At 63.6% G+C, this 27,690-nt stretch overlaps 2 protein-coding genes across 6 annotated transcripts; both read left to right on the plus strand.

The window, feature by feature from the left end:
- Positions 1-1,734: 1,734 nt before the first annotated feature.
- Positions 1,735-16,618, plus strand: LOC112994718 (uncharacterized). The gene is made up of 6 exons (XM_064508052.1): positions 1,735-2,184; positions 3,860-3,996; positions 5,446-7,272; positions 12,489-12,994; positions 14,567-15,026; positions 16,174-16,618. Exons 3-5 carry the CDS (start codon positions 6,902-6,904, stop codon positions 14,884-14,886), a joined length of 1,197 nt encoding a protein of 398 aa, XP_064364122.1. The 5' UTR covers positions 1,735-2,184; positions 3,860-3,996; positions 5,446-6,901; the 3' UTR covers positions 14,887-15,026; positions 16,174-16,618.
- An 807-nt stretch (positions 16,619-17,425) lies between these two features.
- On the plus strand, positions 17,426-27,559 carry LOC112994716 (zinc finger protein 696-like). 5 transcript variants are annotated; one of them, XR_010387502.1, is made up of 10 exons: positions 17,429-17,636; positions 18,123-18,249; positions 18,476-18,557; positions 18,748-18,861; positions 18,957-19,951; positions 21,884-22,010; positions 22,396-22,545; positions 23,047-23,196; positions 25,480-25,634; positions 26,731-27,559. XR_010387502.1 is itself a non-coding variant. In XM_064505576.1 (9 exons), exons 2-9 carry the CDS (start codon positions 18,229-18,231, stop codon positions 24,325-24,327), a joined length of 2,142 nt encoding a protein of 713 aa, XP_064361646.1. In that variant the 5' UTR covers positions 17,426-17,636; positions 18,123-18,228; the 3' UTR covers positions 24,328-25,423. The 5 variants fall into 5 exon arrangements, 4 of the variants coding, with proteins under 4 accessions (XP_064361646.1, XP_064361648.1, XP_064361649.1 ...); XM_064505576.1 differs by lacking the exons at positions 25,480-25,634; positions 26,731-27,559 and adding an exon at positions 23,825-25,423 and having other exon boundaries at positions 17,426-17,636; XM_064505579.1 differs by lacking the exons at positions 25,480-25,634; positions 26,731-27,559 and adding an exon at positions 23,829-23,987.
- The last annotated feature ends 131 nt before the right edge of the window (positions 27,560-27,690 follow it).

Raw genomic sequence — 27,690 nt, forward strand, 5'->3', positions numbered from 1 at the left:
CGCGCTATCCGAGCCCGGCAGGTGCCAGTCCCTGCGGCTCCCGGGAGGACGTCCCCCAAGACTGCGGAGCGGCCACGCTCCCCTCCCGGCAGCGTTTCCTGCTGGCGCTTTGGTTGCTTTTCTGCAACACTTTGTTTTTCAGAGGAATTCGTAACAGAGCAAGCCCCGAGTGGGGACGACTAGCTGAGACTTCAGCCTAAGACCCTCAGACGCTGCCTTGAGAGCGCGCAGGGAGCGCGTTAGGGAAAGCAGCACTTCACTGCACTCGCTTCCGTGGGATTTCGCTTTGCAAGGCAAAAGCAACCTGCTGTGCCAGGATTACTGCTCCGAGAGATCAGCGGCTGCAGAGGAAAAGCCTTCAAGTCGAGATAATCTGTCATTGAGAAAGGGCCTGGCAGCTGGCGCTGCTTTAGCTCAGCAAATTGGTGGCCTGGGGCTGCTGGACAGCCCAGCTTCAAGGAGCAGCCGCAGCACGTGCCCTGGCCATGCGCAGCCCATCCCGCCCTGCTGCACTGGGTCAGCCTGGAGTTCACCCGTGCTGTGCGTGTCCGGGGATGATGGACACAGCATGGTGGAGCGGGAATCGCAGAATCACGGAGTGGTTGAGGCCTTGGCCTTCCCAGTCCCATCCCTGCATGCTCGGACGACGTCCCTACATGCCTCCCAAGTGGCCTGTCCCTGCTTCCACCTTCTGCACGCTTCCTTCTCCTGTCTGAGTTCTGCCAGGAGCTCCTCGCTCATCCAGGCAGGTCTCCTGCCCCCTTTGCTTGACTTCTTCCTCACTGGGACGCACCATCCTTGAGCCTGGAGGAGGTGAACCTTGAATATCAGCCAACTCTCTTGGACCCCTCTTCCTTCTGGGGCCCCGTCCCATGGGATTCTTCCAAGCAGGTCCCTGAAGAGCCCAAAGCTTGCTCTCCTGAAGTCCAGGGTCCAGTGCTGTCCCTCACCTCCCCATGCTCTTCCTGACCTCCCTGTGCCATCCCTGACCTCCCTATCCCACCTCAACCTCTCTGCGGTGTCCCCGACCTCCAAGTCCCATCCCTGACCTCCCCGTGGTATGCCAGAGCTCCTTGTCCCATCCCTGACCTCCTTACGCTGTCCCTGACCTCCTGTGGTGTCCCTCACCTCCCCATCCCACCCTGACCTCCCCATGGTGTCCCTGACCTCCCCATCCTGCCCTGACCTCCCCGTGCCATCCCTGACCTCCCTGTGCCGTCCTGGACCTTCTCGTCCCCTCCCTGGCATCCCCGTGCTCTTCTTGACCTCTCCATTCTGTCCCTGGCCTCCTCGTGGTGTCCCTGACCCGCCAATGCTCCTCCGCCTCTCCTGACTCCATGACTCCACGGCAACAGCTCCCCTGTCCCTCCCTGCACCATGGCAACACCTCGTCCCCATGGCAAGGCCTCCCCTACCCCTTCCTTCCCTGTGGCAACACCCCGTCCCCATGGCAACGGCTCCGCTACCCCTCCTGGCCCTATGCAACACCCCATCGCCATGGTGAAGTCTGTCCTACCCCTCCTGGCATCTCACGGCAACACCCCGTCCCCATGGCAACGCCTCCCCGACCCCTCCTGTCCCCATGGCAACGCGTCCCCAGGCCCTGCCACCCCTCCCCATCCCGCCCCGTCTGTTTCCACGGCAACGCCTCCCTTGGGCCCACCCCGACGCCCTTGGCCACGCCCCCGCCCCACGGCGCCATAGCAACCCCCCGCCCCGGCACGCGGCGGCAGCGCGCAGGCGCGGGCGGCCCGGCGGGGCTCGCGAGGCGGCCGCTCTATGGTCGGCGCCGCTCCTCGTTCCCCTAGGCGAGCCGCCGCGGCCATAGAGGCGCGGCGGTGGCTAGAGCGGCAGCTGTCGCCGTGGCAACGCGGCCTGCCGGAGGTATTTATTGGTTTAATGTTGATAGTGGGTGTCAGCCACATATAGGGAACAGGTAACCTGGTAGGTGGTTAGGGGAGAGTGAAGGGGGTTTTTGCACAGAAGAGAAACTTGTGTGTTACGGTGCAGGTGGTTAACTATTTGCAGCCTCCAAATGCAGATAATACGAGCAGATATGTGATGTCTGGGTCTCCAGGGCCTGTGGTCAGTGTGGCAGTGGGCAGACAGGTATCTGGAGCGCCTCCACTGTGCTCCTGTGCTGTCCATCCTGAACCAGCCCGCCCTTTGGGATGCAGTTTGCAGGTATGTGCCGGTGTCGCAGAACACCAAGGTGCAGGAACTCTTCTGTGCCTTGTTACAGTCTGTCCCTCCAGGGAAAAGGTGGAGGAATTTGTCACTGTTAATAGATGACAAGCTACAAGCCACATGACAAGCTAGTCCTGTTATTAAGGAACATGGTGATACTGTTATCCTTACAGTAAGGCAGCCCAGACAGACAGCTCTCATGCTGATCATGTAACATGCCAGTCAGTCTCAAAAGCTCCGTGTTCAAAGGGAGATGTGGTTTGGTGGTGGCAAGAATTGCAGAGATCCTCCCTCTGCCAGAAATCTTACACAGCCTGAGTTAAATGTGGCCTTTGGGACATCATGGTTCCCTTGTTACCCTGGAGGAGGAGGCAGTATGGATTGAAAGGCTCGTCCTTTCTTAGAGAGGGAGATTGCCAAATGCTGTGCAAAAGCAGCTGCTTAAAGCATTGGTGAAGATGCACAGGGCACATCTCTCGAGTAGTTTTGAGTAAGGGGAGCCTTACTCAAAAGTATTCATTTTCTGTGTCTTTATTAGCCTGCAGTGAGTTTCTCTTCTGTGAGCACGTTGAGTCTCCTCTTGACCTTGAGTTTTGAAATTGGATCCTACTTGCTCCATCTGCTGGTCCCAGTTCCTGTGCTGGAGATGGAGTGAACAGGCAGGCAATCCTCCTCTGCCATCTCCAGCCACCTTTGCAGATCATTAACATCTTCCTGATAGTTTCTTCTCCCAGTCTGAAAAGCCCCAGTGTACTATTCAGCATGCAGAAGTTGTTCTAGACCTTTGGTCATCTTTGTTGCTGTTCCCTGAGCCTTTCTCAGCTCTAGCCTTCCCCCCCCTCAAAAAAGGGGCTCAGAAGTGCTGGCTCTTTTCAAGAGTTGGGTGAATACAGAGATAAGCAGTAGTGCAGTGACATTCTCTCTTCCTTTTTCTTCTGTTTCCGTTTGCTTTGGTTTTGACCTCTACTCATCTCGTATGCCTTTGATCTGTCTCCTGGGCATACGCTGACTACTGTTCACTGATTAAGATGGGGCAGAGAGCAGTCGTACGTTTAGTAAGGGCTTTGCCAACTGACTTTAACATTGTTGTGCATGGAGGTTTTGGCAATGTGATAAACCAGAGAAGAAACGTGCTGTTTGGCTTCCTGTGAATAAGTATTTCACCCTTCTCTCTTGTGCCTTATTTGGAGATCCCCTTGCGCAGAAAACATTCTTAGATGTCTCCTGAGACTGGTTTCTTATGAGTCAGCTGCCTCGGAGGCCTGTCACCTCGGATTCAGTAACACTTGTATAATCAGCTGGGTGAGCGCTGGCTGGCGATGTATCTGACTGCTCCCGAGGGTGGGCAGGTTTTGATTTGAGTGGCTTCCTCCCAAAGCAGAAGGTTTCATAAAGAACGTTTTGAATGTGGTTTTTCGTACGAGACACCTGCAAGACCCTTGTTCTGTGGCCTTTAGCCATCATTGTTCTTTCCCTTCGCTATCACAGCAAGGATTATCTTGTGAACAGATTGGGGGGGGGGGGAAAAAGTGTTTTGAAGAATTAGTGCAAAGGGGTTGGATGGTAATGCAATTTATAAAACACAAATAAGAAGTTTGTACATGTCTGGAAAGTTTCAGACGTTTCAGCAACTCTGTTGTGTTTCTTGCAAGACCTTTGTCCTGTTTCTTAGCAGAAGACCTGTTCCTGGTTTATAAGAAAAAAAATTGTTTGCTTTCATCCCCTTTCAAAATTAAAGACTACTCCTGCAAACCTTCTAACTGTCAAGCAACCGAGATAGGATTATTTCAAAGTTCAAAGGATGACACAGTAAGTACTTCAGTGACTTTTGTTCTGATAGATGGTGACAGTGTACTGTAGTCTGCAAGGAACATTAGCAGATGTGGCAGTAACTCCCTGCCGGCGGTGATACCTGTCACAGAAGAGTTTTCAGTTTACCAGGGCTTTCTAAAATGTGTCCTGGTCTTGAAGTGAGCTTAAAATAGGAGAGAGCTGAAGCTGAAGGGTCTATGGATTAAATTACACACTAGAAATGTGAGTAGCAGACCCGTGTGTGCACACCGCCATTGTGTCTCAGACATGTTTGCTGACCTGTCTCACTGATTGCTTGAGCCCTGTTCCCACACCATTCCTGCATGCAGATAGTCTTTACACCTCCTAGAGACTCAGTGGCTGCACGTTGCTCCTGCTCTGAGTGAAACAGGGTTGATTTCTCTTTGTCTTCATCACCTTGTCTTGTGCTTCAGAAACTTTAAAAGTGTGAAGGCATAAAGCTAAGCTTTACCATGTTGTTTTAAATCTGTCCTTTGGAGACATGCTTCTTTTGGGAACCCTGATTCAGTGCTTTTTCAGAGGGATGTTTCCTTTTAAAGCAGGGGGGGCTGGTTTTGAAAGGACGGTACTAAATCACCTGGCCTTAGCAGAGTCCTTGCTGTTGGAGGAAAATGGGACAAGCAGTTTTAAAAGGCCTATATTCCTCTCCACACAGCTGCCTGTTTTCCCTTTTGGCTGCTCTGCACTGTAGTATTTCAGTTTGCATCTGGTAGCTGCTCCCTTTCGCAGTATAGACCATTGTCCCGCTGGAGGACGGGCCCACTCTTCATATCTAGGTGTGGAGACTTGTCTCTGCTCCCTTTTGGGTACAAAAAGATCTGCACAGCCTTCTAGTTGCAGCTCAATGGCTTCTAGAAAGAACTGTGTGCTCCGGGATGCCGCTGACTCACCACAGTTGCAACCTGCAACTTTTCCCAGGGTTTTTCATCACAGTCATGTACGCTGTGTTTAGATTAATGCTACAGCTCTTCACCTTTGACAGAATATACCCTGGGCTGTGTTGGTGAGGCCTGGCTGTGTGCACGCTTGGTCAACGCTGTCTCTTTTGTCATTTTTCAATAACAGTCCATCATGTCATCTGTAATAACCAGATTTTTTTAATTGCCTGACAATAACTGATTATCACTAAGAGCAAAAGGAAGCTCGCTGCAGAATTATAAAAGGACATTACCGGGCAGTTTCTTACAGTGGTTGCCCACAATTGTAGAGCACAGAATATCTTCAAGTTTAACAGAGCATTTATTTCATCCACACTGTTTTGATAAAGTAACATAGCTGGGGGAAACTCCCTCAAGCATTTCAGAGGGAAATTTGTCCATATGCATGAGATGTAGATTTGGACTTTGATAAACTCCCAGGGGCCAGAAGATTGTCGTTGCTGCTGAGGTTTTTGTCAGCCTGCCTGCTGTGCCTCTGTCTTTTCAGGGTCTTCTCCAAGTGTGACAGAACAGCCAAGAGCTCCTTCTTTGCCACTGTCCACGTGAGGTTCCTCTCCGCATTTCACAGCCAGCAGAGTAATCCCTTTGACTTTTGTATAGGCCTTTCTGTCTGACAACATGTCCCTGCATCTTTTGGACGTGCTGACACAAGTGCTCCAATTGCCAGTACATCAGAACCTCACTTGCATCCTGGACCAGCCGCAGAAGACGCTCCCGGCTCTCTTGCTCGGTCGCGTGAACCACGGGGCGGACGTCACGGGACAGCAGTGACCTGCAGCATCTCCGGCACGCGCTGTGCTTCCGAGGAGAAGGGGCGACACGTTTGTGTGAGCAGTGTGAGCGCGATGCTCTGCGGCATCCTTCCAAGATGTGCCCTTTGTTTCCTTGCTGGCACTTGCATAATGAAATCTCATATTCTGCTGAAAGCTAATTACACAAGGGTTAATTGGGATCTCCAGTGTGGGTGTCCCGGAAGTATGATGTTAGACAAAAATACCTGGCAAAGGGTTTTGAAACAGTTGAGTAATTTTTCATTGAATTAATCTAATTTTACTGGAGATTGTGACATTGTCCTTCTGTTTTTCTTCACTGGTACCCAAGCAGAGTGGGTATGAGCTGCTTATTCTGAGAAGATGGGCTGGGTACGGTCACCCCGTGTCTCTTCCTTGCAGCTGTATCCAGTTCCCCAGAGCGGTGTCCTCTCACCACTGCGATCACCACACTCCCTCCTTGCCACGCATGCACTGTGGTGCACGGGGAAAAGGAGACCGTGCAAGGGCTGTGTCTTAACCTTGACGATGCCAAAATGGGAGCAGTTGCTCATGGATGACTTTGTCAGGGCTCACAAGGATATTTGGTTTTTTATCCACAAATCAGGGGACCTTTTGTCCTGGAAGGTCATCACAGTGGATGTTTTTTTCCAGAATTAGGTATGTTGTACAGAGAAGCAATGTCAGTCCTTCCAAAAGGAACATCCTCGGGTGCCAGGCACTGTGGTAGCTGGAATTTGTTAAAGAAACCTGCAAGCTCGCTATCAGGGGAAGCCTTCCCCATACTCCCAGGTGCTCCTCCTGGCTCCTCTTCCTCTGACATAAGCCTCATCGGGGTCTGATAATTAAGAGGACTGCATGGTGTCCCTGTCAAATACAAGGGGTATCACTGGGGAAAACGAACCGTACATTTGGTGACCCTATAACTGTCTACAGAGTAAATGTCCTTGTTTAATTCCCTTCACTAATACTTGGCTAATTTGGGTCGTGTTTGTGTCAGATGCTCTACAGGCGCTACACGGAGGGAGGTGAACAGCTCTTTGCCTGGCTGCTACAGCTGTCTGCAGATGTGTAATGGTGGGGGCTGTGAGGACATAACCCTGCACACGGCCATGCGGACAGAAGGGTTAGGTACTGGACAGGGTCTATACATCATTTACTGTTTTAAATTAAATGTTAACATTTTCTTTCCGAGGAATATCTTTGCTGTCATCGTCCCAATCCGTCCTGTGCCAGATGCAAGCCTGCCTCAGCGTTTTGGCATTCTGCTCGCAAGACCAGAGCAGGTCCTCCATGAACTCAGAAGTTTTATCTCTCTTGTTCCATTGCCCTCCTGGAAATGTATTTCTTCGCTCTGCCCACACCGCCGTGCTGCCCTGCAGGCAAAGGTCAGATGACATTCTGATTTTTCAATGTAATAGGAAGATGGAGGAAATGTCCTTTACGGACTTCAGACCTCATCACCTGGGAGAGTCTGCGGAGTCTTCCTGGGTGACAGATTCAAGCACTCTGCAAAATGACTGCTCAGAGATTGCACTTCTGTGAATGCCAGGTTGTGCCCCCGGTAATCACATCCCGCCTCACCTTCTCGTCAGTACTTGGTTAACAGTGAGGTAACCGCCGTAATTGTCAGCACTGTGCTGAGAAAGTATAGACCCAGAAATCTGGGTCTTTAGTGGTATTGAGCAAAGGATGATAGACATGCTTCCGTGTCTTACATTCCCTTGGTCCTTCCGGCTTTGGTCTCATTGCAAAAGTATAATTGGGAAAATGTCTCCCAGGCTCATGTATTCATTCAGAATCAAAAAAAAAAAAAATTTTGGACTTGTCATGGTTCTATTTGAGTCATGAAGCACAAATGAGTTTTCACCTCAGAGGGTGAACTGCAGCACTGTCCCGTGCTTCCCTTCACGCTCCTGACTCTGTGCGTGTGACTGGCACTCAGCACCCACAGTTTTCACCACGCACGTGGCCTGGGTATCAGCTGCCGAAGCCCCTCGTACAGCTAAGCGCGTTTTGGACTGACAATACTGTCTACAACTAGGGCATCCCAAAAAAGCCGCTTGAGGTCATCTGCATATGTTGCACTCAAAGGTGGCACAGAAAGCGCAAGAGGGGCTAGGTCTGGATAATGATTGACATAAATCATGAGAGCTTTTTGCTCCAGATAACTTTTTTTACACCCAGAGCGCTGTTAATATAACTATTCAACAAGATGGAATAAGTCTTTGAGTACCCCTGAGTCACTCATCTTTTCAAAGCCTCCCTGGGTCCGTCTTCTCTGCGCAGCCCGGCCTGGATGCCGACCTGGAAACGCTTTTCAAAGACTGCTGCATTGTTGAGCATGATCTTTTCTTGATCCAACTGCTCCAGTTTCTCCTGCAACTTTCTCACCCTGCCTAACAACTCTAGCATGGGGTCACTGGCAGAGGGGGAAGACAGGAGGCTGCCTGCAAAGCTGAGGGGGTTTTATTCCTTTCTCGAGATACAATACAAGTGTGAATGTTTGCACTATGTCTCTCTATGCTCAATGCAATGTTTCTGGCTACTGTTTTTTAAATTCCATGTGCCGTGAGCTCGCTGAAGCAGCCTGGCCTGCTTGTTACAAACCGAGGAAAATAAAGCTCCCCAGTTCATGCTTTTGGGAGATACGTCTGTGGAGAAGTCTGCAGCTAAACACTGACGGTGCAGGTCATAGCTTAAAGGAACAGGTTTCTAGGAGAGAGGCTATAGCTCGTTTGTCGGCCATCAGGAAAACCATCCTCTGCTGGGAAGGAAAGCAAAGCACGGGGGTGGCTGGGGGGAATCAGGGCAGCATGTGGACCACGGAGACGCTTCTGTTTCGAAGGGAAGTCGGAGGCAGTTCTTTGCGTTATGGTGGTGAAGCGTGCTGCGTCCCCAGGCATGGTACTTCTGTTCTTACAGCCACTGGTTTCCCACAGTTTATCTTGTACGTGATGATTGCTGTTGATTCTGAATCCTAATGAGGGCACGTGCTATCTGTGGCCATGGGACGACAGCAGGGGTAACCTCTGGCTGTGGGGGGGCCTCTTTGGGAAGAGGCTCCCACCTCACCGGGGTCTCCCTGTGGATGAGGAGGTTTCAGACGAGGGCCCCGGCTGTCGGCCGCGGGGGCGCAGCTGGTCCCCGCTGTGCTGGGGGGTGCGGGATGCTCTGCAGGGACCGGGCCATGCTGGGGGGGGTGCGGGATGCTCCGTATGGACCAGGCTGTTCCGGGGTGTGCGGGATGCTCTGCAGGGACCGGGCTGTGCTGGGGGGGTGCGGGATGCTCCGTATGGACCAGGCTGTGCTGGGGGGGTGCGGGATGCTCCCCATGGACCAGGCTGTGCTGGGGGGGTGCGGGATGCTCCGCATGGACCAGGCTGTGCTGGGGGGAGTGGGATGCTCCGTATGGACCAGGCGGTGCTGGGGGGGGGGGGGGTACGGGATGCTCCGTGTGGACCAGGCGATGCTGGGGGGGTGCGGGATGCTCCGCATGGACCAGGCTGTGCTGGGGGGAACGGGATGCTCTGTATGGACCAGGCTGTGCTGGGGGGGGTGCGGGATGCTCCACACGGATCAGGCTGTGCTGGGGGGGTGCGGGATGCTCCGTATGGATCAGGCTGTGCTGGGGGGGTGCGGGATGCTCCACATGGCCCAGGCTGTGCTGGGGGGGTGCGGGATGCTCCGTATGGACCAGGCTGTGCTGGGGGGGTGCGGGATGCTCCACATGGCCCAGGCAGTGCTGGGGGGAGTGGGATGCTCCGCATGGACCAGGCGGTGCTGGGGGGGTGCGGGATGCTCCGCATGGCCCAGGCAGTGCTGGGGGTGCGGGATGCTCCACACGGACCAGGCTGTGCTGGGGGGGGGTACGGGATGCTCCGCATGGACCAGACTGTGCTGGGGGGGTGCGGGATGCTCCGTATGGACCAGGCTGTGCTGGGGGGTGCAGGATGCTCCATATGGACCAGGCGGTGCTGGGGGGGTGTGGGATGCTCCACACGGACCAGGCTGTGCTGGGGGGGTGCGGGATGCTTTGCAGGGACCAGGCGGTGCTGGGGGGGTGCGGGATGCTCCATATGGACCAGGCAGTGCTGGGGTGTTTTCTCTGCGCCCTGGTTGCGTGCGCGACGGCTGTGCCGGCCACACCACACACTCTCGCAGGAGAGCCAGCGCTCCGCTCACAGCCCTCCCCCCCCACAGAAAGTTTGCTTTTCTTGCATTTTCCTGCCGGGCCGAAACACGTGGCCTTCGCCCCGCGGAGGTGACCTCAGCCATGAGCCGGCACCACGGCATCTCCGAGGCTTCGCGCTCCCCGTCGGCGTGTGGGCGGTGCGGCACGGCCCCGGCACGCAGCACGGCCCCCCCGGCCGCTCGGCAGCGATTGCTCATGTGCGAGAACAGCAGCTGCAGCTGCGGTCTGAGCTGCACGCACCCAGCAAGGGTGTTGCAGCCGCCTGCAAAACTTCCACTCTGTTTTGCAGAAAAAATCAAGGAAAAGACGCACAGGATGTGTCCGGGCAGCAGCTTCCAGCCCGGGGACGTGGGATGTGCGGAGACGCGCGGGGGCCGCGGTGCGCGGAGCAGCGCTTGGCTCCCGTGCCAGGAGAATCCTTCTCTTCGCACCTCCCACGCACCCTGCGCCGCGGGGAGGTGGTTTCCTCGGCGCCGGGGGTGCGCGCGGCTTCCCCATCTGCTGGGCTCGGCCTCCGGTTTCTCTCCGCTCCGGGAATTTCGCCGCAGCTCCCGGTGCCGGGACGAGCACTGCGGGCTCCCTGCCAGCGCTGCATCCCCGCTGCACTGCGCTGCCCGCAGCCACAGTGCTCCGGGGAAAAGCGACCTCGGCCCTCCGGGGAAACGGAGGGAAGGGAATTTCCCTGAGCCTCTGCTGGCCCCAGCCTCGGAGAGCAGGAGGAGCCGTGGGATCCAGCCGCTGCGCCGGGGCTCGAGGGGCTCCTTCCCTCCCGCGTGCCCGGTGGCGACGCAGCGGGTAATTGGGGGTGATTTAATTTAGCACTTGGAAAATCAAGACGGGGGTTGCACAGGGTGAGTAATCACCTGGAGCGTGCATCCGCTTGCGGAACGGTTTTATACTCCGTTTTTTAGCAGTTCCCTGCGTGCCGTCACCCGCGGCCGTGTCCGTGCGCGGGCAGCTCAGCAGCAGAGCGCCGTCCGCTCCGTCCTGTTCCATCGCTCCTCTGAAACTCCCCATTTTGCAGCGTTTCTCATCAACTTTCCTCCCTGTGCGCGGTGTTGTATTTATCCAGGCTTCCACCCCTGCACCCCGCAATACCTGCAGGAAGCGCGCTCCTTCCCAAACCGTCCCTGGCGCTAACGAGAGAGAAACCTCCGGGTTTTTCTGCCTGTGCAGATTATTTCTGTGCTCTGCTCTGTTGACCAGCCAGGGCCTGCTGGACCCGTGTGATCCGGGCGGAGGCAGCTCCTATCGCCCCGCGTTTGCAGGTGCAAACCTTAGCTGCCCTTGGGCTCTGCCCGGAGCCAGGAGCCCCAGCGCCCCGGCCCGGCCCCCCCCCCCCCGGCTGCCTTTGCTGCCCCCCCGGGAGCAGGGCCCTTCGCATGCGTTTCTGCTGCCTCTTCTCTTGTGCAAGCGCTGCGGGTTTGGGTCCTCGGTGCTGCCTTTCCCCGTTCCTCAGGGACGTCGGGCTCATTAATTTTCTCCTCGTTCCGGCTCCACCTTCCTCCGCGGCAGCGTTTTCAGCTGTTTGACCTACATAGAAAAGACAATTTATTTTCCTGTTCGATGACACCCCGGACAGCAGCATCCCTCATCGGGGCGGCACGTGGCTTCCAGGTGCTGCCACCGGCCCCAGGGCCGGCGCGTGCCCTGCGCGTCCCGGGCTCTGCACCCCGGTCCCCTCCGCCCGCCACCGCGGCCGCAAGGCCGGGACGAGGCCGGGCTCCTCCGCGGGGCCCCGGCAGCGCCGGTCTCCCCTCCGGCCGAGCGGGAGATGCCGCGGTGCAGGGATCCCCTCGCAGCCTGCGTCGCCCACCGCAGAGCTGCGGGCAGCAGCGAGGAGGGAGCCGGCAAGCGAGTCCCACGTGCTCGCACGGGCGATCGATGGCTGTTCTGCCATGGACGCTGCTGGTCCTGCACCGCAGCTGGGGAAGGACGTGGCCTGCGGGCGAGCTGCACCGGGGACCTCGGTCCCCTCAAGGCAGGGTGCCAGGAGCGGGGAGCCCAGGAGCACCTGGAGCAGGCCCTGGCCCCTGGCCCCGGCTGCAGCAGGTCCCACCGGGTCACGGGACAAGCGTCACTGCCAAAGCTGGAAGGGGGAACTGGCTCCCGGCCCCTCCGCTATCCCGGTCACCCCGGGAGCTCAAGCACCCCCATTCCCCGGCGACCCTGTGCCCACCGACAGCCCTGGTACCCCGGCACCCCCAGCACCCCCGGCACCCCCAGCATCCCCAGGACCCCCGGCCCCCCCGGCCCGCCGGGTATCCCCGGCACCCCGAGCATCCCCGGCACCCACGGACCCTGCGCCGCGGTCCGCCAGCCGCGAGGCCCCCGCTGCCGCGGGCAGGCAGCGCAGCGCCCCGGCCCCCCCCAACCACTGCCCCCCCGGCCCGGGCGGCGCCCGCTGCCGCCCGCCCCCGCCTCGTGCGCCGGCACCGGCAGCACCGGCACCGCGCGGGCCGGGCCGGGCGGCGGCAGATGGCTGCGGGGAGCGGGCCGCAGGTAGGGCCGGGCCGCGGAGCCGGGGGGGCCGGGGGGGAGCCGGGAACGGGGTCGGCTCCGGAGCGGGGCCGGGAGCGGAGCCGGTGCAGGGAGCGATGCCGGTGCCGGGAGCGGTGCCGGTGCCGGGAGCGGTTCTGGTGCCGGGAGCGGTGCCGGTGCCGGACGCGGTCGCAGCTCTTTGTCCGGGCCGCGGCGGCGGAGGCGGCTGCGGGGCCGCGGCTCCCGCTCTGCCTTTGTCCCGGCGCCGGGGCCGCCCCGGCCTCCCGCCGGCTCCCGGGGACACCCGGCCCGGCTCGGGGGCTCCCGGGGACCTGGCGGCTCGGGGGAGCTCCGAGCCCCGGTGCGGGGGGCCGCCCCGATGCCCCGAGGCACGCTGTGCTGCGCCGCGGCCTCCCGCTCCGGGGGCTCCGGGACCGGGCGGGCTGAGCTGGAGCAGCCGGTTTTCCAGGGGACCTTGGAGGACGTGGCCGTCTGCTTCTCCGCGGAGGAGTGGGGGAGGCTGGCGGAGTGGCAGAAGCAGCTTGGCAGGGACATGATGCTGGAGAACTACGAACCGATCGCACCCCGGGGTGAGTCTCGCTTGTCCCGCCCCAGCCAGGCCCCGTATCCAGCGAGCCCAGGGCTCCCCTCCGTCTCGGGCCCCGTCTGGGGCGTTTGGGGCTGTTGTGGAACAGCCCTCGCTGGAAGAAGCCCAGCCGGGACTGTGCGAGGAGCCAGAGGCAGCGGGGAGAGGACAAGGGGGTGGCAGGGAAGATGAGGGGTGGCGAGGACCGGGGTTGAGGGGCATCTCTTTGGGGGCGAGGACGGGGGCTGGGTGCTGCAGGCGCTGCATCTGCTCCCCGCGTGGCCGGGGGGGCCACGGCTTTCCCTCTGCCCCAGGCAGTGCCCCCTTGGCTGAGCACGAAGCCCCCCAGGAGTGGGAGGCCGGTGGGGGAAAGGCTTGTGCTAGCGCTGGCGCTGCCCACGCGGGACGGGGGACGTCTGGGTGCTGCATTGGGGGCTGAGGGGCAGAGACGGCCCCCCCTCTTCCATGGGGACCGGGGGCCTTGGAGCAGAAAGGCCCAGAGCAAGCCCTGCCGGCTGGGTCTGCTCCGCCCCCCTGGACCCTCGAGACGCGGCTGCGTTCCCCCCCCCCGGTGGGCCCCAAGCCAGAGATCATCCTGCCGCTGGAGCACGGGGGAGCCCCGCATCCCGGGGATGCTTCGGAGGAGCGTGCGGGGGGGAGCCCAGAGGCCCCCGTCGCAGGTGGGAGCCTGCCGCCCGCCACGTTCCTGACCTTGGACGCAGCCGCTGAGCGCTCTTGGCCAGCCGAACTCCTGGAAGGGGGACGCGCTCCGGGCCCTGCCCGCGGCTGCCTGGTGCCCGGCCGTGCCCAAAAGCCGGGATGCAGCCGGGGACACGCAGCGATGCTCGCAGAGGACAAGCGTCCCTGTTCCCGGCAGGTCCCTCTGCTGCCCCTCTGCTTTCCTGCCCCTCTGTCCAAAGCTGCAGGCCCGGTGCTGCCGTGCTGTCGCTGCGCGGGGGCCACGTGCTGCTTCTCCCTGACCTCCCCGATCCCACCAGCATCTCCCACCGCCTGCAGCCTGACCTTGTCCCTCCTCTGCACGTGTCGCAGCGCAGGAGGCTGAATCCTGTCCGCTGAGAGCTGCTAAGGTGCTTTGCAGCACCGATGCCATCTTTAACACGACCCCGCTCCCGGCAGAGCTGCCTGGGGGGGTGCCAGCCCCAGCCCCCCGGGTGCCACGCGTGGGGGGAGCGCAGGGCCCTGCCGGGGCTGGCGGGGACAGCGGTGCTCCGGGTCTCCTCCTCCTCGCGGTGCTGGAAGAGGCTGGAGGGTCGCGGCTGCAGCACAGGCAGCCGAGTCCAGACCTCTGTTTTTCCTCCCGGCCCTGTGGCTGAGCAGCACCGTGACTCCGTTTCCCCCTTTGCACAGGGGGTCAGTGCTCAGCACCGCCCAGGAGGGCTGTGAGTGCTCTGCTGGGGCCCTGCCAGGAGGTACCGTGGGCAGGAGCTGGGGGGGAGAGCAGGGGCTCTGGGAGAGGGGACGAGGGCTGCCAGCGAGGAGCCCTCCCGGCGCTGAGCACCAGCCTCGGGCAAGCGCTGAGCATGGCCCCGGCGCCTAACAAGACCCTCTCTTGCAGCGGACTCCTCCAAGCGCCAGATCTGCTGCCCGGCCGCCGCGGTTCCCAAGAGGAAGGGGGGGACCTACGAGCGACCACGGAGAAGGGGAGGGGAGCGGAGGCACAGGGAAGCTGCAGGGCTGCAGGGAGCAGGAGGAGGGAAACCCCGGCGGGACCCATGCTCTGCCCCAGGGAGGGTCCGTCGGGGCTGCGCCGTGGCCCTTCCCGGGTGCAGACCCTCTGCAAGGGCTGCTCTCCCCGGAGCCGTGTCCCGGGGCGGCCGTGCTTCCAGGCCCGTGCTCAGCCTCCAGCAGGCACCTGGGCTTTGCGGGCAGCTTTGAGGGACACAAGTGGCAGCACCGGAGCTGGGGGGACGCTGGCCCTGGCTCTGCGTGCGGGTGTTGCAGGAGACCTCGGCGGAAGCAGAACCAGCGCATCGAAGCCGCAGGCTCCTCCGCAGCGCAGCCAGCAGCCAGAGCAGGTGAGCGGGGCCGCAGCAGCCTGCCCTCGGCTCGGACGAGTCGCCCGTGCTCCGCCAGAGCTGCTCCCGGCCTTGCCTTGCTGCAAGCGTGCTCCTCGTGCTGGAGCTCCCAGCAGTGCTCCTGCAGAGACCCCAAAGCCCTGGCGCCCTGCGGGGTGGGCGCGGAGCGCGCAGGCAAGCGGATCTGATCCCGGGGGTCTCCGTCCCCAGCTGGGACGGTGTGAAGCTCGCGGTGCTGCCTGGGACACCCTCGCACAGGCCAGCTTTGGGCATCCGTCTGCTCTCGGCCCAGCTCCCCACCACGCTGCTGCATCTCCGGCCAAGCATTTGGTGGCTGCGTCTGTGTGGTGGCTGCGTGTCCCCGTGTGCAGGATGTCCCCAGGACACGCGGCTGCAGGCACTGACCGTGCAAGGCCCGTTGTCCCAGCTAGCGGAGCAGGAGAGACCGCTGCTGTTGGCCCTTTGGAAATTCAGGCCAAGAGTCTGTACCTTGCACCTTGGGACATCTGCGGGGACTGGGGAGTTCAAGGGCTTTCCTGTAAAACAGGGTCTGTTGTGTTTGTCCCGCCACTGTGGTTATTTTCTCCGTTTACCCTCATTCAGTCCCAACGTCACCCAGCAGCAGGCGTGGTGCTGCGTGCCCCGGAGCAGCTCCTCGCTGCAGGTCCTGCCGGGCCTGTCCCAGCTCCCTGTCCCCAGCGCCTGGCATTCAGTGTCCTTCAGGGCGGGTGGCAGGGCTGGTGACAGCTCAGCCGAGCGCCGGCCCCAAGCTCCCGTCCCGCGGCGTCGGGCGCGGGGCTGCGCACAGCGTGTGCGCTGCAGGCTGCACCTTTTGGGAGGCTGCTGGAGTTCCCGTAAAGCCCTGAATTCCTGTCGGGATTTGGGTGCCCAGATCCCTGCAGGGCAAGACCCTGCTGGCCGGGTGAGCGCCAGCCCTGTCCCTCCTGCCCGTGGTGTTGCCCCCGCGCTGGGGAAGGGAGGATGCTTTGCTCTCCTTGGGGCTTCGGTAGCTAGCTGGGGCGGTGGGAAGGACGTGGTAGCAGTGATTCCTGCTGTGCTAGCCGGAGCGGTGGGAAGGACGTGGCTAGGAGTGATTTCTGACGAGCCCCGAGGCCCAGGCTACCATCTGCTCTGGCCTTCTCTGCAGACAGGCCGGTGCACGTCATCAGCGCAGCCCGCGTGCCGGCTGGTGACGTATCTGGCTACGGCGTCGCCCGGGGAAGCTGGTTTGCAGACCCGTCAGACCTCCATCGCCACGCTTGGGAGATTGTCCCCCTCGCTCCGGGACCCGTCGGTGCCATTTGCCATCAACGTTCCTCTGGCCTGAGCGCAAATGCCCACAAGCCCCTGATGAGGCTGTTGCTGAGGGCAGGGGAAGGACAGCCAGCGCCGGCAGAAAAATGCCCTGCAGATGCCAACCCCTGCCCAGAGCTGCAGCAGCAGAGGGGAACACGGCCTGGCGTGGGAGTTCCTGGTCTCACGGGTGGTCCCCTCTTCCCCTCCAAGCAGTCAGCAGATGCTCTCCAGTCTGCTCTGGCTCCCGCGCCCGAGGGAATATTGACTTACTGCTTAAAGTGCTCCTGTAAGTCGGGTCCCAAAGTGCCACTGTCCACTCACCGGCCTTGCAGGTCTCAGCAACATGTCCCCTGGCTAAGACGTGCCACCCGGCGCCAGAGCAGGACTTGGTGATATGTGTCACCCTCCCCGGGGGGACAGCCGGAGCCCAGGGCACCGCGGTCTCGCTGCTGCCAGCCTGCTCTGCCCCCTCCGCTCCGGCCGCAGCTTCGTCCCAGGGACGGGCCCGGGGACAGGGCACTTGGGGGGGCGGCTGGAGCCGGGTGCGGGTGATCTCAGCGGGACGGTTCATTGCTACGGTGGCGAAATACAGCCGGGGGCTGCCCCGCCGCCCGCTGCTCCTCCTGCCCGGTGCCGGGTCCCGGTGCTCCCTGCTGCCAGTGCCGGTTCCCGGTGCCCCCCCGTTGCCGGTACTGACTCCCCGCGCCCGGTGCCGGGTTCCCGCACCCGCTGCTCCCCCTGCCCGGTGCCAGCTCCCGGTGCTCCCCGCTCCCCGTGCCGGGTCCCGGTGCTGCCCGCTCCCGGTGCTCCCTGCTGCCGGTACCAGTTCCCGGTGCCGGGTCCTGGTGCTCCCCGCTCCCCGTGCCGGATGCCGGTGCCGGTTCCCGGTGCCCCCTCTTGCCGGTGCCGGTCCCCGGTGCTGGTTCCCGGTGCCCCCTCTTGCCGGTGCCGGTCCCCTGTGCCGGGTCCCGGTGCCCCCTCTTGCCGGTGCCGGTCCCCGGTGCTGGTTCCCGGTGCTCCCTGCTGCCGATGCCGGCCCCGGTGCCGGGTCCCGGTGCTCCCGGTGCTCCCCGCGCCCGGTGCCGCGGCGCGTCCCGCCCCCGCCGTGTCCTTCCGGGCGCCGCCCCGGCCGATGCTCCGCCGGCGCCATCGTGGAGCGGAGCGGAGCGGCGGGCGCGCTCCGTGCCGGCCCCCCCGGGGGCAGGCGGCGCCGGGCCCCGCCGCCCCCCGCCCGCAGCCCGACCCGGACCCCGACGGCCCCCGGGACCCGGCCCCGGAGCGGCGCCGCGGCCGCGCGCGGTAGCGATGCAGCGGGTAAGCGCCGGCCATCAGCATCTCCCACGGCGGCCCCGGGACTCGGCCACGCGCGGGGGACTGTCCCCGTCCTGGGGGGGTGTGTGTGTGTGCTGGGCGCCCACGCCGGACACGGGTCACGTCCGACCCTCCCCTGAAGACCGGGGTGGTCGCGGTCGGTGGCTTTCGGGTCGAGCTGGGAGCCCGCAGCCGGGGCCGGGACCCGGGAGTGCCCGGGGGAGACCTGCTCCCCCCCGGCACGAGCTCCAGGGAGTCGCAGCCCCGGCCGGGCCCTGCTCGCTGCCGGGCGTCCGGGCAGCCCGAGGTCAGCGACGTTTGGGAAGCGCGGCAAGCTCCGGCTCCATCTCCTCTTCGGCAGCGGGGCTGGGAGAGCGGGAGCACCGCGTGGGGCGGAGGGGTGACGGGAGACCCCTCACCCTGGTGCCGAGGGGGTGACGGAGACGCTGCCGGATGCGCAGGTGCCGTCAGGCCCGGTTTGTTTTGCAGGCTGCCGTGTCGTTTGAGGACGTGGCCGTCTACTTCTCCCCCGAGGAGTGGGTAGAGCTGGCGGGATGGCAGCGGGAGCTGTACCAGGAGGTGATGATGGACAATTATGACCTGGTGGCCTGCCTGGGTAAGGACGACCCCGCGCTGGAGCCAGGGCACAGGGACTTCAGGGCCGGGAGCGCGTCCAGCGGCTCGGCCGTCGGGGCCGCAGCCGGCACGGGCGCCCTCGGAGCGGCGTGAGCAGAGGCGGCTCGGCCGCTCGTGGCCCGTGCCGGGGCCCGTGCCGGGGCACGCTGCGGGCCTGCAGCTCTGGGCGGCGGTGCCGGGGCCCAACCTGCCTTCTCTCCACGCAGAGCGGGGCTGCGGCTGGCCAGCCGTCCACCCTGGGCTTGCCGGGTCCGTCCCCTGCGTGCGAGGAGCAGGAAGCCGCTCCAGGTACCCCGGCCGTCCCTCTCCCCAGCCGCCCCACGTTCGGGGTCAGCACCGGGGCTGAGCCGGCGGCCCCGGAGGGTCTCGGGCAGCCCTGCTGGTCCTGCAGCCCCTTCCCCGCCAGGCGCATCCCCTGCCGACCGCGACGCGCTCCCGGCGGCCCCGGGGGACCGACGTGTTTCCCTCTCCCGTGCAGGCTCCGTTGCCCCCGGGTCCAAGCTGGTCCACAAAATGGAGCGGGAGGAGGAGTCGTGCGGCGGGGTGCCCCGAGGCGAGCGGGACAGAGGAGCCCCCAACACCTCGGCCGTCGGTGAGTGACCGAGTCTTTCCGTGGTCTTTTCGGCTATCGGTGGGACCCGTCTTTCTCCCCTTCCCGCCGTGATGCTTTGCCCCTGCTCCCGACAGCCGGCTGGGACGTGACCGCTGAAGAGCACCTGTCTGAGGACGACCGCCAGCGACACTGGGCCCCGCGTGCATCTCCAGGCGGGGGGCCGGAGGGGCTGGCGATGAAGTACCCCAAGCTCTGCCCCGGCTGGTGTGAGGCAAAGCCCGGGGCCTGGGCAGGCGCCGCTCCCCGGGAGCTCCCGGGCTGGGGCCGGAGGGAGCAGCCCTTGGATGTGCCGGAGGCAGGGAGCGGAGGGCTCCTCATCTGCGGCACCTGCGGGCAGAGCTTCGAGGACCAGGCCACCCTGCGCGTGCACCAGCGCGAGCACCTGCGCCCGGCGCCCTCCTACGAGTGCACAGCCTGCGGGAAGGTTTTCCGCCACCACCGCAACCTCCTCACGCACAAGAAACACCGCGGCAGGAGCCGGCACGCTTGCGCCGAGTGCGGCAGGACCTTCTGCCTGAAAGGGGACCTGCTGCGGCACCGGGCCGGCCACGCGGGCGAGGGCGGCTACGTCTGTCCCCTCTGCGGCGAGACCTTCCGCCACAAGCGCAACCTGCAAGCGCACAGGAAGGGGCACGCGGGGGACGCGCTGCACAAGTGCCCCGAGTGCGGGAAGCGCTTCGAGGACGAGGCCGGCCTGAGCCGGCACCGGGCCGCGCACTGCGAGGAGCGGCCCTTCGTCTGCGGGCGCTGCGACCGCAGCTTCAGCTGGAAGGAGAGCCTGATGATCCACCAGCGCAGTCACACCCAGGAGCGCTCCCACAAGTGCCCCGACTGCGGCCGCAGCTTCAGCCGCAGCGGGAACCTCCTGATGCACCAGCGCGTGCACACGGGCGAGCGCCCCTTCGCCTGCGCCCAGTGCGACAAGGCCTTTTGCAACAAGGCCAATCTCATCACGCACAAGAAGCTCCACCGGCGCTTCAAGTCCTTTGCCTGCTCCGAGTGCCAGCTGGGCTTCAGCTCCAAGAGCAAGCTGCTCCTGCACCAGCAAGCGCACGGAGAGGGGGACGAGGTGACCTACGGGGCGGGGGACAACCGGCCGGACTTCCAGCAGTAGCTGGGGCTGCTCTTGAGCAAGGGTGGGGAGTTCACCTGCATGTGAAGGGGCCCTAGGTGCTGCAGCGGGACGCGAAGGGGCCTTGTCCTGCTGGCTACCAGAAGTGACCTTCCCTGGTGTTTGGTGCATCCGTACGGGACCTTGGCGCGGTGCGGGTTCAGGGCCGCCGAGCCGTGCTCTCCTCACCACCTTCAGACCTCCAACAAGTCTTTCCAGGGCATTTTCCCATTTACCTCATCCCTGCACACCTGCGCTGCCCCTTGCATGCCCAGGAAGGCAGCGTTCTCCCGGGAGCCTCACGGAGTTGTCCGGGGTTGTCTTGTTGTCGTTGCTTCTATTTAAAGCCAGAAGAGATTTATGTGCGTGTGGAGTCTGATGTTTTGCAGCAGAGGTGGAGAGACCTGGTCCTGCTCCGCGTCCCCGACTGGCTGTGCTGAAGGGAGGTTAGAGCAGTGCCCTAGGCCTTGGTGGTGGGGGCCAAGGCCCCCTGCTCCGGCAGCTCTCGCCCTTGGCTCTGAACGGTCTCCTGCCCCGTGACGCCTCCCTCCAGCAGTGCTGCGTGGGTGGGGGGCTCCTTTGGCTGCCACGCGTCTCCGTGGCCGAGGCGTTCATGCCCAGGGCTCCTGCGGCCACTTCACGTGCAGGATCAGAGCTTGCCCCGTCCCTGTACTGTCCCCGCAGGTGCTTCGGGTGCGGGGTCAGAGCTGGTCCCTGTCCCTGCCGAGGGCATGGCCCTGCCTGCGGCGCTGAGCCCGGTGCCCTGCTCTTGCCTCCTCGGGTCCGGCCGGGGCAGCTGGGCAGAGCCGGGTGCCGGGAGGGCGCCGAGCAGGAGCGGCCAGGGCCCCCCCGCCGCCCCGGGGAAGGGCGAGCCCGGGCGTGCGATGCGGGAGCCCCCGGGGCTCTGCCCCGCTCCCTCCCTGCTCCTGGCTGCGAGCGAGGCTGCTGCGGGCGGGCACCGGGGCCCCGCCGCCCCTCACCGCGGCGTCGCCCCCGGAGCATCCCGCCCCGCTGCCCCGGTGGGGTCAGCGCGTCCCGGGGCCCGGACGAGGCGGCTGCTCGCGGGGTGCTGCGCTCGGGGCGGCCCCCGGTGCCGCTGCCGGTACCGCTGTCGGTGCCGGTGCCGGTGCCGGTGCCGCAGCCCTCCCGGCCCGGCGGACTACAGCTCCCACAATGCACCGGCGGCGGAGCGAGCGCTTTGTCCCTTCGCCCGTCCGCGGTCCCCGGGAGAAGTTCCCGAGCCGGCGGCCATGGGGCGGAGCGGGCGCAGCCGGGCGCCGTCCATGCGAAGCCGGCGCGGGCGAGGGGCAGCGCGGGGCGGCCCCGTCCCGCGGCCCGGGCTCCCGCCGCCCCCCGTGCCCGGCACCGGCGGCGCCCGGGTGAGACCGTGCCCGGTGCAGCGGGCGGCGGGGCGCAGAACGGAGCCCGGCGCGGCGGATCGAGGCGCCCGGCGCTGCCCCCTCCGCGCTCCCGGCCGCCCCGGCGGGGATCCCGGCTCTGCCCCCCGTACGGCGCCGCTGCTCCCGGTCGCTGCCCGTCGGTCCCCCCCGCTCTGGGGCTCGGGAAGCGACGGGGCAGCTCCCGGCGGCGGCGGGGACGGGAAGGTCCCGTGGGAGAAGCCCATTTATCCCTCCTGTACACGTCTTCGGAGCCCCCGAGGTTTTGGTGCGTTGGAGCTGTTTCTGCCCCGTAGCACTTAGTGGTTTGGACAGCCAGGGCGGGCCGAGAGACGGGCCTGGGGACAGGGACAGTGGCCCGCCAGCCCTCGAGGAGGCCGTGCCTGAGGGATGCGAGCGGGAACCCTCCGGGCTCGCCGCCCCTGCAGGCTGGTCTCCCCTGGGGGCAGCCCTCCGGCCGGGGGTGCTGAGCGGGGGCCCTTTGCTGTTGCAGGTCCCGGTGACGTTTGAGGACGTGGCCGTCTCTTTCTCCCCGGAGGAGTGGGCAGAGCTGGCAGAGTGGCAGCAGGACCTTTACTGGGATGTGATGAGGGAGAATTACGAGCTGGTCGCCTCGCTGGGTGAGAGGGTTCTCCTGGCTGTCCTCAGCCCGTGAGGGACGGGACACTTCCCGGGAGGCCTGCTGGGACCGGGAGCACGGGGGAGGCTGTCGGAAAGGGGCTGTTGACTCCTGTGCTCGCAGCTGCCACGGCTGGTTTGCCACTGAGACCGAGGACGGCTGCTCGCTTTCCAAGGCCGCCTTTGCCAGGTGTGTGTGTCCCGGGACGCTGGGAACTGGAGCAGGAGGGGAAGAGGTGCAGGAGCAGGGCACAGGGATAAACGTGCGGCTGCGTGTGCGGCGTTGGAGTGCTTTGCTGCCTGCTTTGCCGAGGGGACGTCCCGCGTAGGGCCTGCTGTTAAGTGTGCCTGCTCCCAAGTGACGGACACTGCGACTGCCTGCCCTAGGAGCAGACCAGGAGACACCGGGCCCCCACCCGGATCTCCTGTCCCAGCTGGGGCGAGGGGAAGAGCTGCGCATTGAGGATCTCTGGGGGAAGCTGCACGTGGGGAATCTCTGGGGAGAGCGGGCTGGAGGCCTGGACACCCCCAGCACGGGTGAGTGAACCGGGAGACCCCAGCGCTGGTGCAGGTGCAAAATCCCAGCCCTGCAGAGATGCTACCGTTCCCTCTTGGTGGAAGAGGGAGGACCGGGCTCAGCATCCCGTATTTGTCAGCCTTTGGTGTAAGCAGCACCGGTGCGAGGTGTCCCGGTCCCGGGGAGGGTGCTACCTCGCCCAGAGGCATCTCCCGGTTTCCCGGCCCGGGCGACGGGAGCCGTTCCAGGCGGTGGGCTGTGGTGCACTGTGGGATGACTGGTCTTCCCCGTGCGGCTGGCAGGATGGAGGCGATTTCAGGAGCGCTGCTGTTGGTGCAGGTGCCTGTGTGCAGACGGCGCTGGGGGAGCTGGCGTGGGAAGGCACCGTGCAAACGTGTGTCCCGCTGTGCACGCGCCGGCTGCCCGCTGCCCGCTCCGGGGCTCGGCTCCCGCGTCGGCTGCGGCTGCTCCCGGCGCTCCGCTGCTCCTGCAGTGACGGCGAGGGCGATTCTCCCCCGCAGGCGCCGGCGTCGCAGGCCCCAAACCCGCGCTGGCGTCTAGACTGGAGCGAGGGGAAGAACGGCACGCCGGGGACGGCCAGGGCGAGCCGCTCCTCTGCAGCTCTTGTGGGAAGAGGAGGAACGGAGGAGCGCTGAGCACCTCCCGCACGGGTGAGTGCTGCCTGTGGAAGTGGCCGTGCAGCGCGGGAAGAGCTGCCAAGGCAGGACTGGCCCCTTGGCCGCGTGCCTTGAGCAAGTCCAGGGCCGCTGCTGGAGCCCGGTGGCGTGATTCCCGGCGTGTCCCCCAGCCCAGCAGCGCCTGTGCAGGCCCACGCCGCAGCGAGGGCATGAGAGCTCTTGTTCGGCGTGCCTCACCGTGCCCGTTTCCAGGATAAGAGGCGTCAGTGCCAGGGGAGTGGTGGAGCCCCGGAGCAGAAATGCAGCTGGCACTGTCCCACGGAGGACTTTCCCTTCTGAGACAGCGCTGCTTGCTGCCCAGCCCCTCCTGGGCTTGCTCCGTGGCGTGTGTGCTCATGTCCTGGCGCTCGGCAGCGTGGAGAGCAAAGTGTGCTTGCCGCTGCTTGGCCACGCTGCCCTGCGGCAGGGCAGCACCCCGGGGCCGACCCTGCGGCTGCCTGGCCCCTTCTGCGCCATACCCCGTGTTTCTGGCGTCCTGCCCTTCTAGGGCCTTGTGTTCCTCCGTGACCCCGGGGTGAAAGCAGGTTTTAGCAGCCGTGACTTGAGGCTCTCCCGGTCCCGTGTGCTGCTCACCTCTGCCCTTTCTTCCCGGTGGTCCAAGCCAGGGATCCGCTGCACGAGCTGCTCCTGATGGCCAGCCACTTGTTCGTGCTGTGGGACCGGCGCGCCGAGCGGTTCACGGCCTTCCGGGCCTTCCCGAGGTGTCGGCGGGCACTGAACTGGGAAGACGACGATGACACCTTGGTGGCGGACTGGGAAGAGATGATGAGTGCTGCCATCGCTGCCCAGTCACCGTGCGTTGCCCGGCGCTTCTGGAGCAAGAGGACCAGCGCAGCGTGGAGGGACCGCGTCGTGCTGCAGCCCTGGGACGGCCAGGAGTGGCTGCAGAACTTCCACAGGAGGAAGCAGACGTTCCTGGAGCTCCGTGAGGAGCTCGCCAGCCCTCCGCCGCCGGAGCACGCAGTTCGGGGAGCCGATCCCTGCTCAGAAGCGGGTGGCCATTGCTCTCTGGAAGCTGGCCGCCCCGGGCCGCTACCGCTCTGTGGCCAGCGAGTTTGGTGTGGGCGAGTCGACGGCGGGGGTGGCGGTGATGGAGGTCTGTGATGCGGTCCCGAAGGTGCTTTACCCGCCTGTTGTGGCCGTGAAGAACATTCCTGAAGTCAGGGCTGCCTTTCAAAAAACGGGTTTCCCAAACTGTGCAGGGGCCATCGATGCAACACACGTCCCCATAGTTTGTCCTCCGGAAGGAGCCGGTGAATATGCAACCTGCAACGGGTGTTACTCCCTGGTCCTGCAGGGCTTGGTGGACCGGGGCAGGTTCACGAATACCAACGTAGGAAGCGCTGGCAAGGTCCACGATGCCAAAGTGCTGACAAGGTCAGGCTTACACATGCTTGGACAAGCGGGAATGTTATTCCCCCGCAATGACATTGTTATCAACGGCGTGTCGGTGCCCACGGTTATTCTGGGGGACCCTGCCTATCCCCTCCTGCCGTGGCTGGTGACACCTTACCATGGCCACAAGAGCCCCGGGAAGCGGAAATTCAACGCAACGCTGAGCAGTTGCAGGGTGCTCGTGGAGCACGCCTTGGCAGGCTGAAGGCACGGTGGTGCTGCCTGCAGAACCGGCTGGACGCCAGCGTGGCGAATGCCGTCCGCGCGATCGTGGCCTGCTGCACCCTGCACATCATCTGCGAGGCGAAGGGCGAGTATTTCTGCACAGAGTGGTCCCAGGACACGGATGGTTTGCTCAGCCGAGAGCGTGCCCATCAACACAAGCACGTGCTCCCGAGAGGCGCGGGAGATCAGGGGTGCTGTTCGTGCCCATATCCTGGCCGCCCAGGAGGACCCAAAGGAGCGAGTCGTCCTGGGGCATGCATTTCTTTCTCGACTTTGGTTTACTGTGGGACCTGCTGTATTCACTTTCTAAACTCCTTTGTATGCTGTTTAGTTTGAAATAACGTGTAGTGCCTGGGAGGAGGGGACTGCTCAGATTTTTGGGGATTATTGTCACCCGGGTTGAGTTTCTGGCCTGGAGGGGCCAGTGGCATTTCTCTTGAGTTCTGCATAACGCTGTTCTGCCTGTCACCAGGGTGAGCGTTAGACGCTGTTTGCGCATTTGAAGTCATGGGGCGTTGTGTCATTTAATTTTCACTGACTTGTGTTTTCTGAAAGCTTAACAAAACCTTCTTTGCAGAAATGTGGCTGTTCGCTTAGACAAGTCATTGCCCTCAAAGCAGTGTGTTGTGTTGTCAGGCACATTGAGGGGAGCAGAGAGAGCGATGCGGTGAGACCCGATGGGAAGCAGTGGGGAGGCATCGTTTGCAAATGGAAAACTAAAGTGCAGCAGAGGAAGAAAAGCAGCTCTTGGGCAGCCTCCGTCCTGCGGCATTGGCAGTCAGGGAATGCAGGTGAGCTTGGCAAATCCTTGCCCTGTGAGCGCCCGTGCTGGCCCCCTTCCTCTCCTGCTCCGGGAGCTGTGTACGGGGCCCTGCCTCGTCCGCGCCCGCTGCCTGCCCGTGTCCCATGCTCCTGCGCTGTGCCTGTGAGTTGTTCCCCTGCCCGGTGCCCATTTCCCCTCTCTGCTGGCCTACGCAGTGGCTGAGCTTTGGGGCCGGGGGGCACAGTCCGCACAGGCAGAGCTGACTGGGTAAAATAAGCGCTTCCATGTGCGAACGGTTGCAATTTGCAACCATCTGTCATTTGCGATACCAGCTCGCTGTCGCTGGCAAAGCCGGTGTCTGCGAAGCCGCGAGTGCAGAGCAGCTGTAAACGAGAGTAAAGTCATCCTGGCACAGTCTTAGAGAAGTTTCGCAGTGAACCAAAACTGAACTAGGCTGCCCGTCCATCCCAGGGTGTGACGGGAGTCCTGCCGCGGCCTCCACTGCTAGTGGGGACAATGTCTTGGGAGCTGATGTACTGTACGGCAGCAGACCGTGGCCACAGCAAGGAGCAGCCGCGCGCCCTCGTGCCCTGCGGCCGCGGTCTCGTTGCAGGTGCCGGGCGGAAAGGACGTCGGCAAGCCAAGTCGGCCAGCGGCTGAGCCCCCTCCGGCTCCCACCGCTGCGCAGCCCGCGGTGCCTGGCAGCCCCCCCCCCACCCCCCCCGCCCGGGGCCCCCGGAGCTCTCAGCAGCGAGTTCGAGATGCGGCTGCTATGCTGTAGCTGCGGCTGCATCCCCCACCCCCTCCTTACCCCTCCGGATAAACCCAGGAGCCAAGAAAGGTGCCAGAAGCAATGCTGACGGGCACCAGCATGAAGCAACACATGAGCAGGGCAGGGAGCTGGTGCATCCCACCAGACTTAGTCCCAGCTCTGCTTTTGTGAGACCTGAGGCTCATGAAACCTGGCTCAGCGCATGGATTTAGGAGCCCGGACGTGGGAGGGGACGGTTCGGCCACGTTTGGCATTGCAGCGCTGGCAGGATTGGCATCTTCTCTCCCTGTTCCTGCTCCTTTTGCTCATGTCCTGCCTCTGCAACGGTGGTTGATCGTTTCCCTTTCCGCAGGTACTTCCCTATTTGCCCTTGTCGCTCCTCTTTGCTCCCTGTCACCTCCTCGGTCTGCTGCTCTCGGGCTGGGAACGTGTCACCTTCCCAAGCCGATCCGGTTGTTTTGGCACCACTCGTGCCGTGCCGACAGGCGCCCCGGGGGCCCAGCAGAGCGTCCCGGTTTCGGCTGCGGGCTGAGGAGCGTGTGCACACGCCGAGGCGAACGGCGCGAGGGCACGACGGCCGGCACGGAGCGTTTCCCCAGCCCCCACCCAGCCCGTGGCCGGCTGGTGGGAGCAATGTCCAGGCAAGGTTTAAAGTCTGGGAGCAATGAATTGTTACAGTGCTCAGCGATCCAGCGGAGTTCCTCGAGAGCTGCTCCACCACCCTCACCCTGCGGGGTTTGCCCCTATGTCACGTCTTTGCTGCAACGGCGGTGAATCGGCCCGTCGCATTTCCAGCCCCGCAGCTGGACTCTGCTCTCGGATGGCAACGGTGCCGGCGGAGCCACCGCAGCTCCCGGCCCGCTTTACCCGCTCCGCAGCCAGCACGGAAGGCGACGGGGCAGCGGGAGACTCACCGCAAGCCCCACTAACGCGCCTTCCCCAGCTCCGTCTGCTGCCTCGGGGGGTGCCACGGCTGCCCCCTCCCAAGAGCCGCCCTGGTCCCAAACCGCGCCCTCAGCACCTCTGCACGGGGGGGGGGCTTCGGCACATGGCTCCCCTCGGGGAGATGCGTCCGTACAGCCCGACGCCGCCAGGCTGGGGCCGGGCGGGGAGCGGCCCCTCGCCCGCGGGCTGCTCCCGCAGCTGCGGCCGGCACGGAGGCGACGGGGACTCGGGTCGAGCGGGCTGCGGATGCCCGAGCCCAGCCGAACCGGCGCCGACACCCGCGGTCCGCGGCGGCGGCACAGCCCCGGCGGGCGGAGCGGCGGCCCCGGCTCGGCTCGGCTCGGCTCGGGTCGGCGCCCGACGGGGC

This window comes from Dromaius novaehollandiae, chromosome 2, assembly GCF_036370855.1.
Source record: "Dromaius novaehollandiae isolate bDroNov1 chromosome 2, bDroNov1.hap1, whole genome shotgun sequence".
Lineage (NCBI taxonomy): Eukaryota > Metazoa > Chordata > Aves > Casuariiformes > Dromaiidae > Dromaius > Dromaius novaehollandiae.

Coding starts and splice junctions, on each gene's coding strand:
- LOC112994716 (XM_064505576.1), top strand. CDS start 18,229: ATGACCTGGTGGCCTGCCTGG. Junction 18,250..18,475: donor TGACCTGGTGGCCTGCCTGG/GTAAGGACGACC, acceptor CTCTCCACGCAG/AGCGGGGCTGCGGCTGGCCA. Junction 23,197..23,824: donor GCTGAGCACCTCCCGCACGG/GTGAGTGCTGCC, acceptor CGGTGGTCCAAG/CCAGGGATCCGCTGCACGAG.
- LOC112994718 (XM_064508052.1), top strand. CDS start 6,902: ATGTTAACATTTTCTTTCCGAGGAATATCTTTGCTGTCATCGTCCCAA. Junction 7,273..12,488: donor TCAGAGATTGCACTTCTGTG/AATGCCAGGTTG, acceptor TCGGCTCCGGAG/CGGGGCCGGGAGCGGAGCCG. Junction 12,995..14,566: donor CGAACCGATCGCACCCCGGG/GTGAGTCTCGCT, acceptor CCTCTCTTGCAG/CGGACTCCTCCAAGCGCCAG.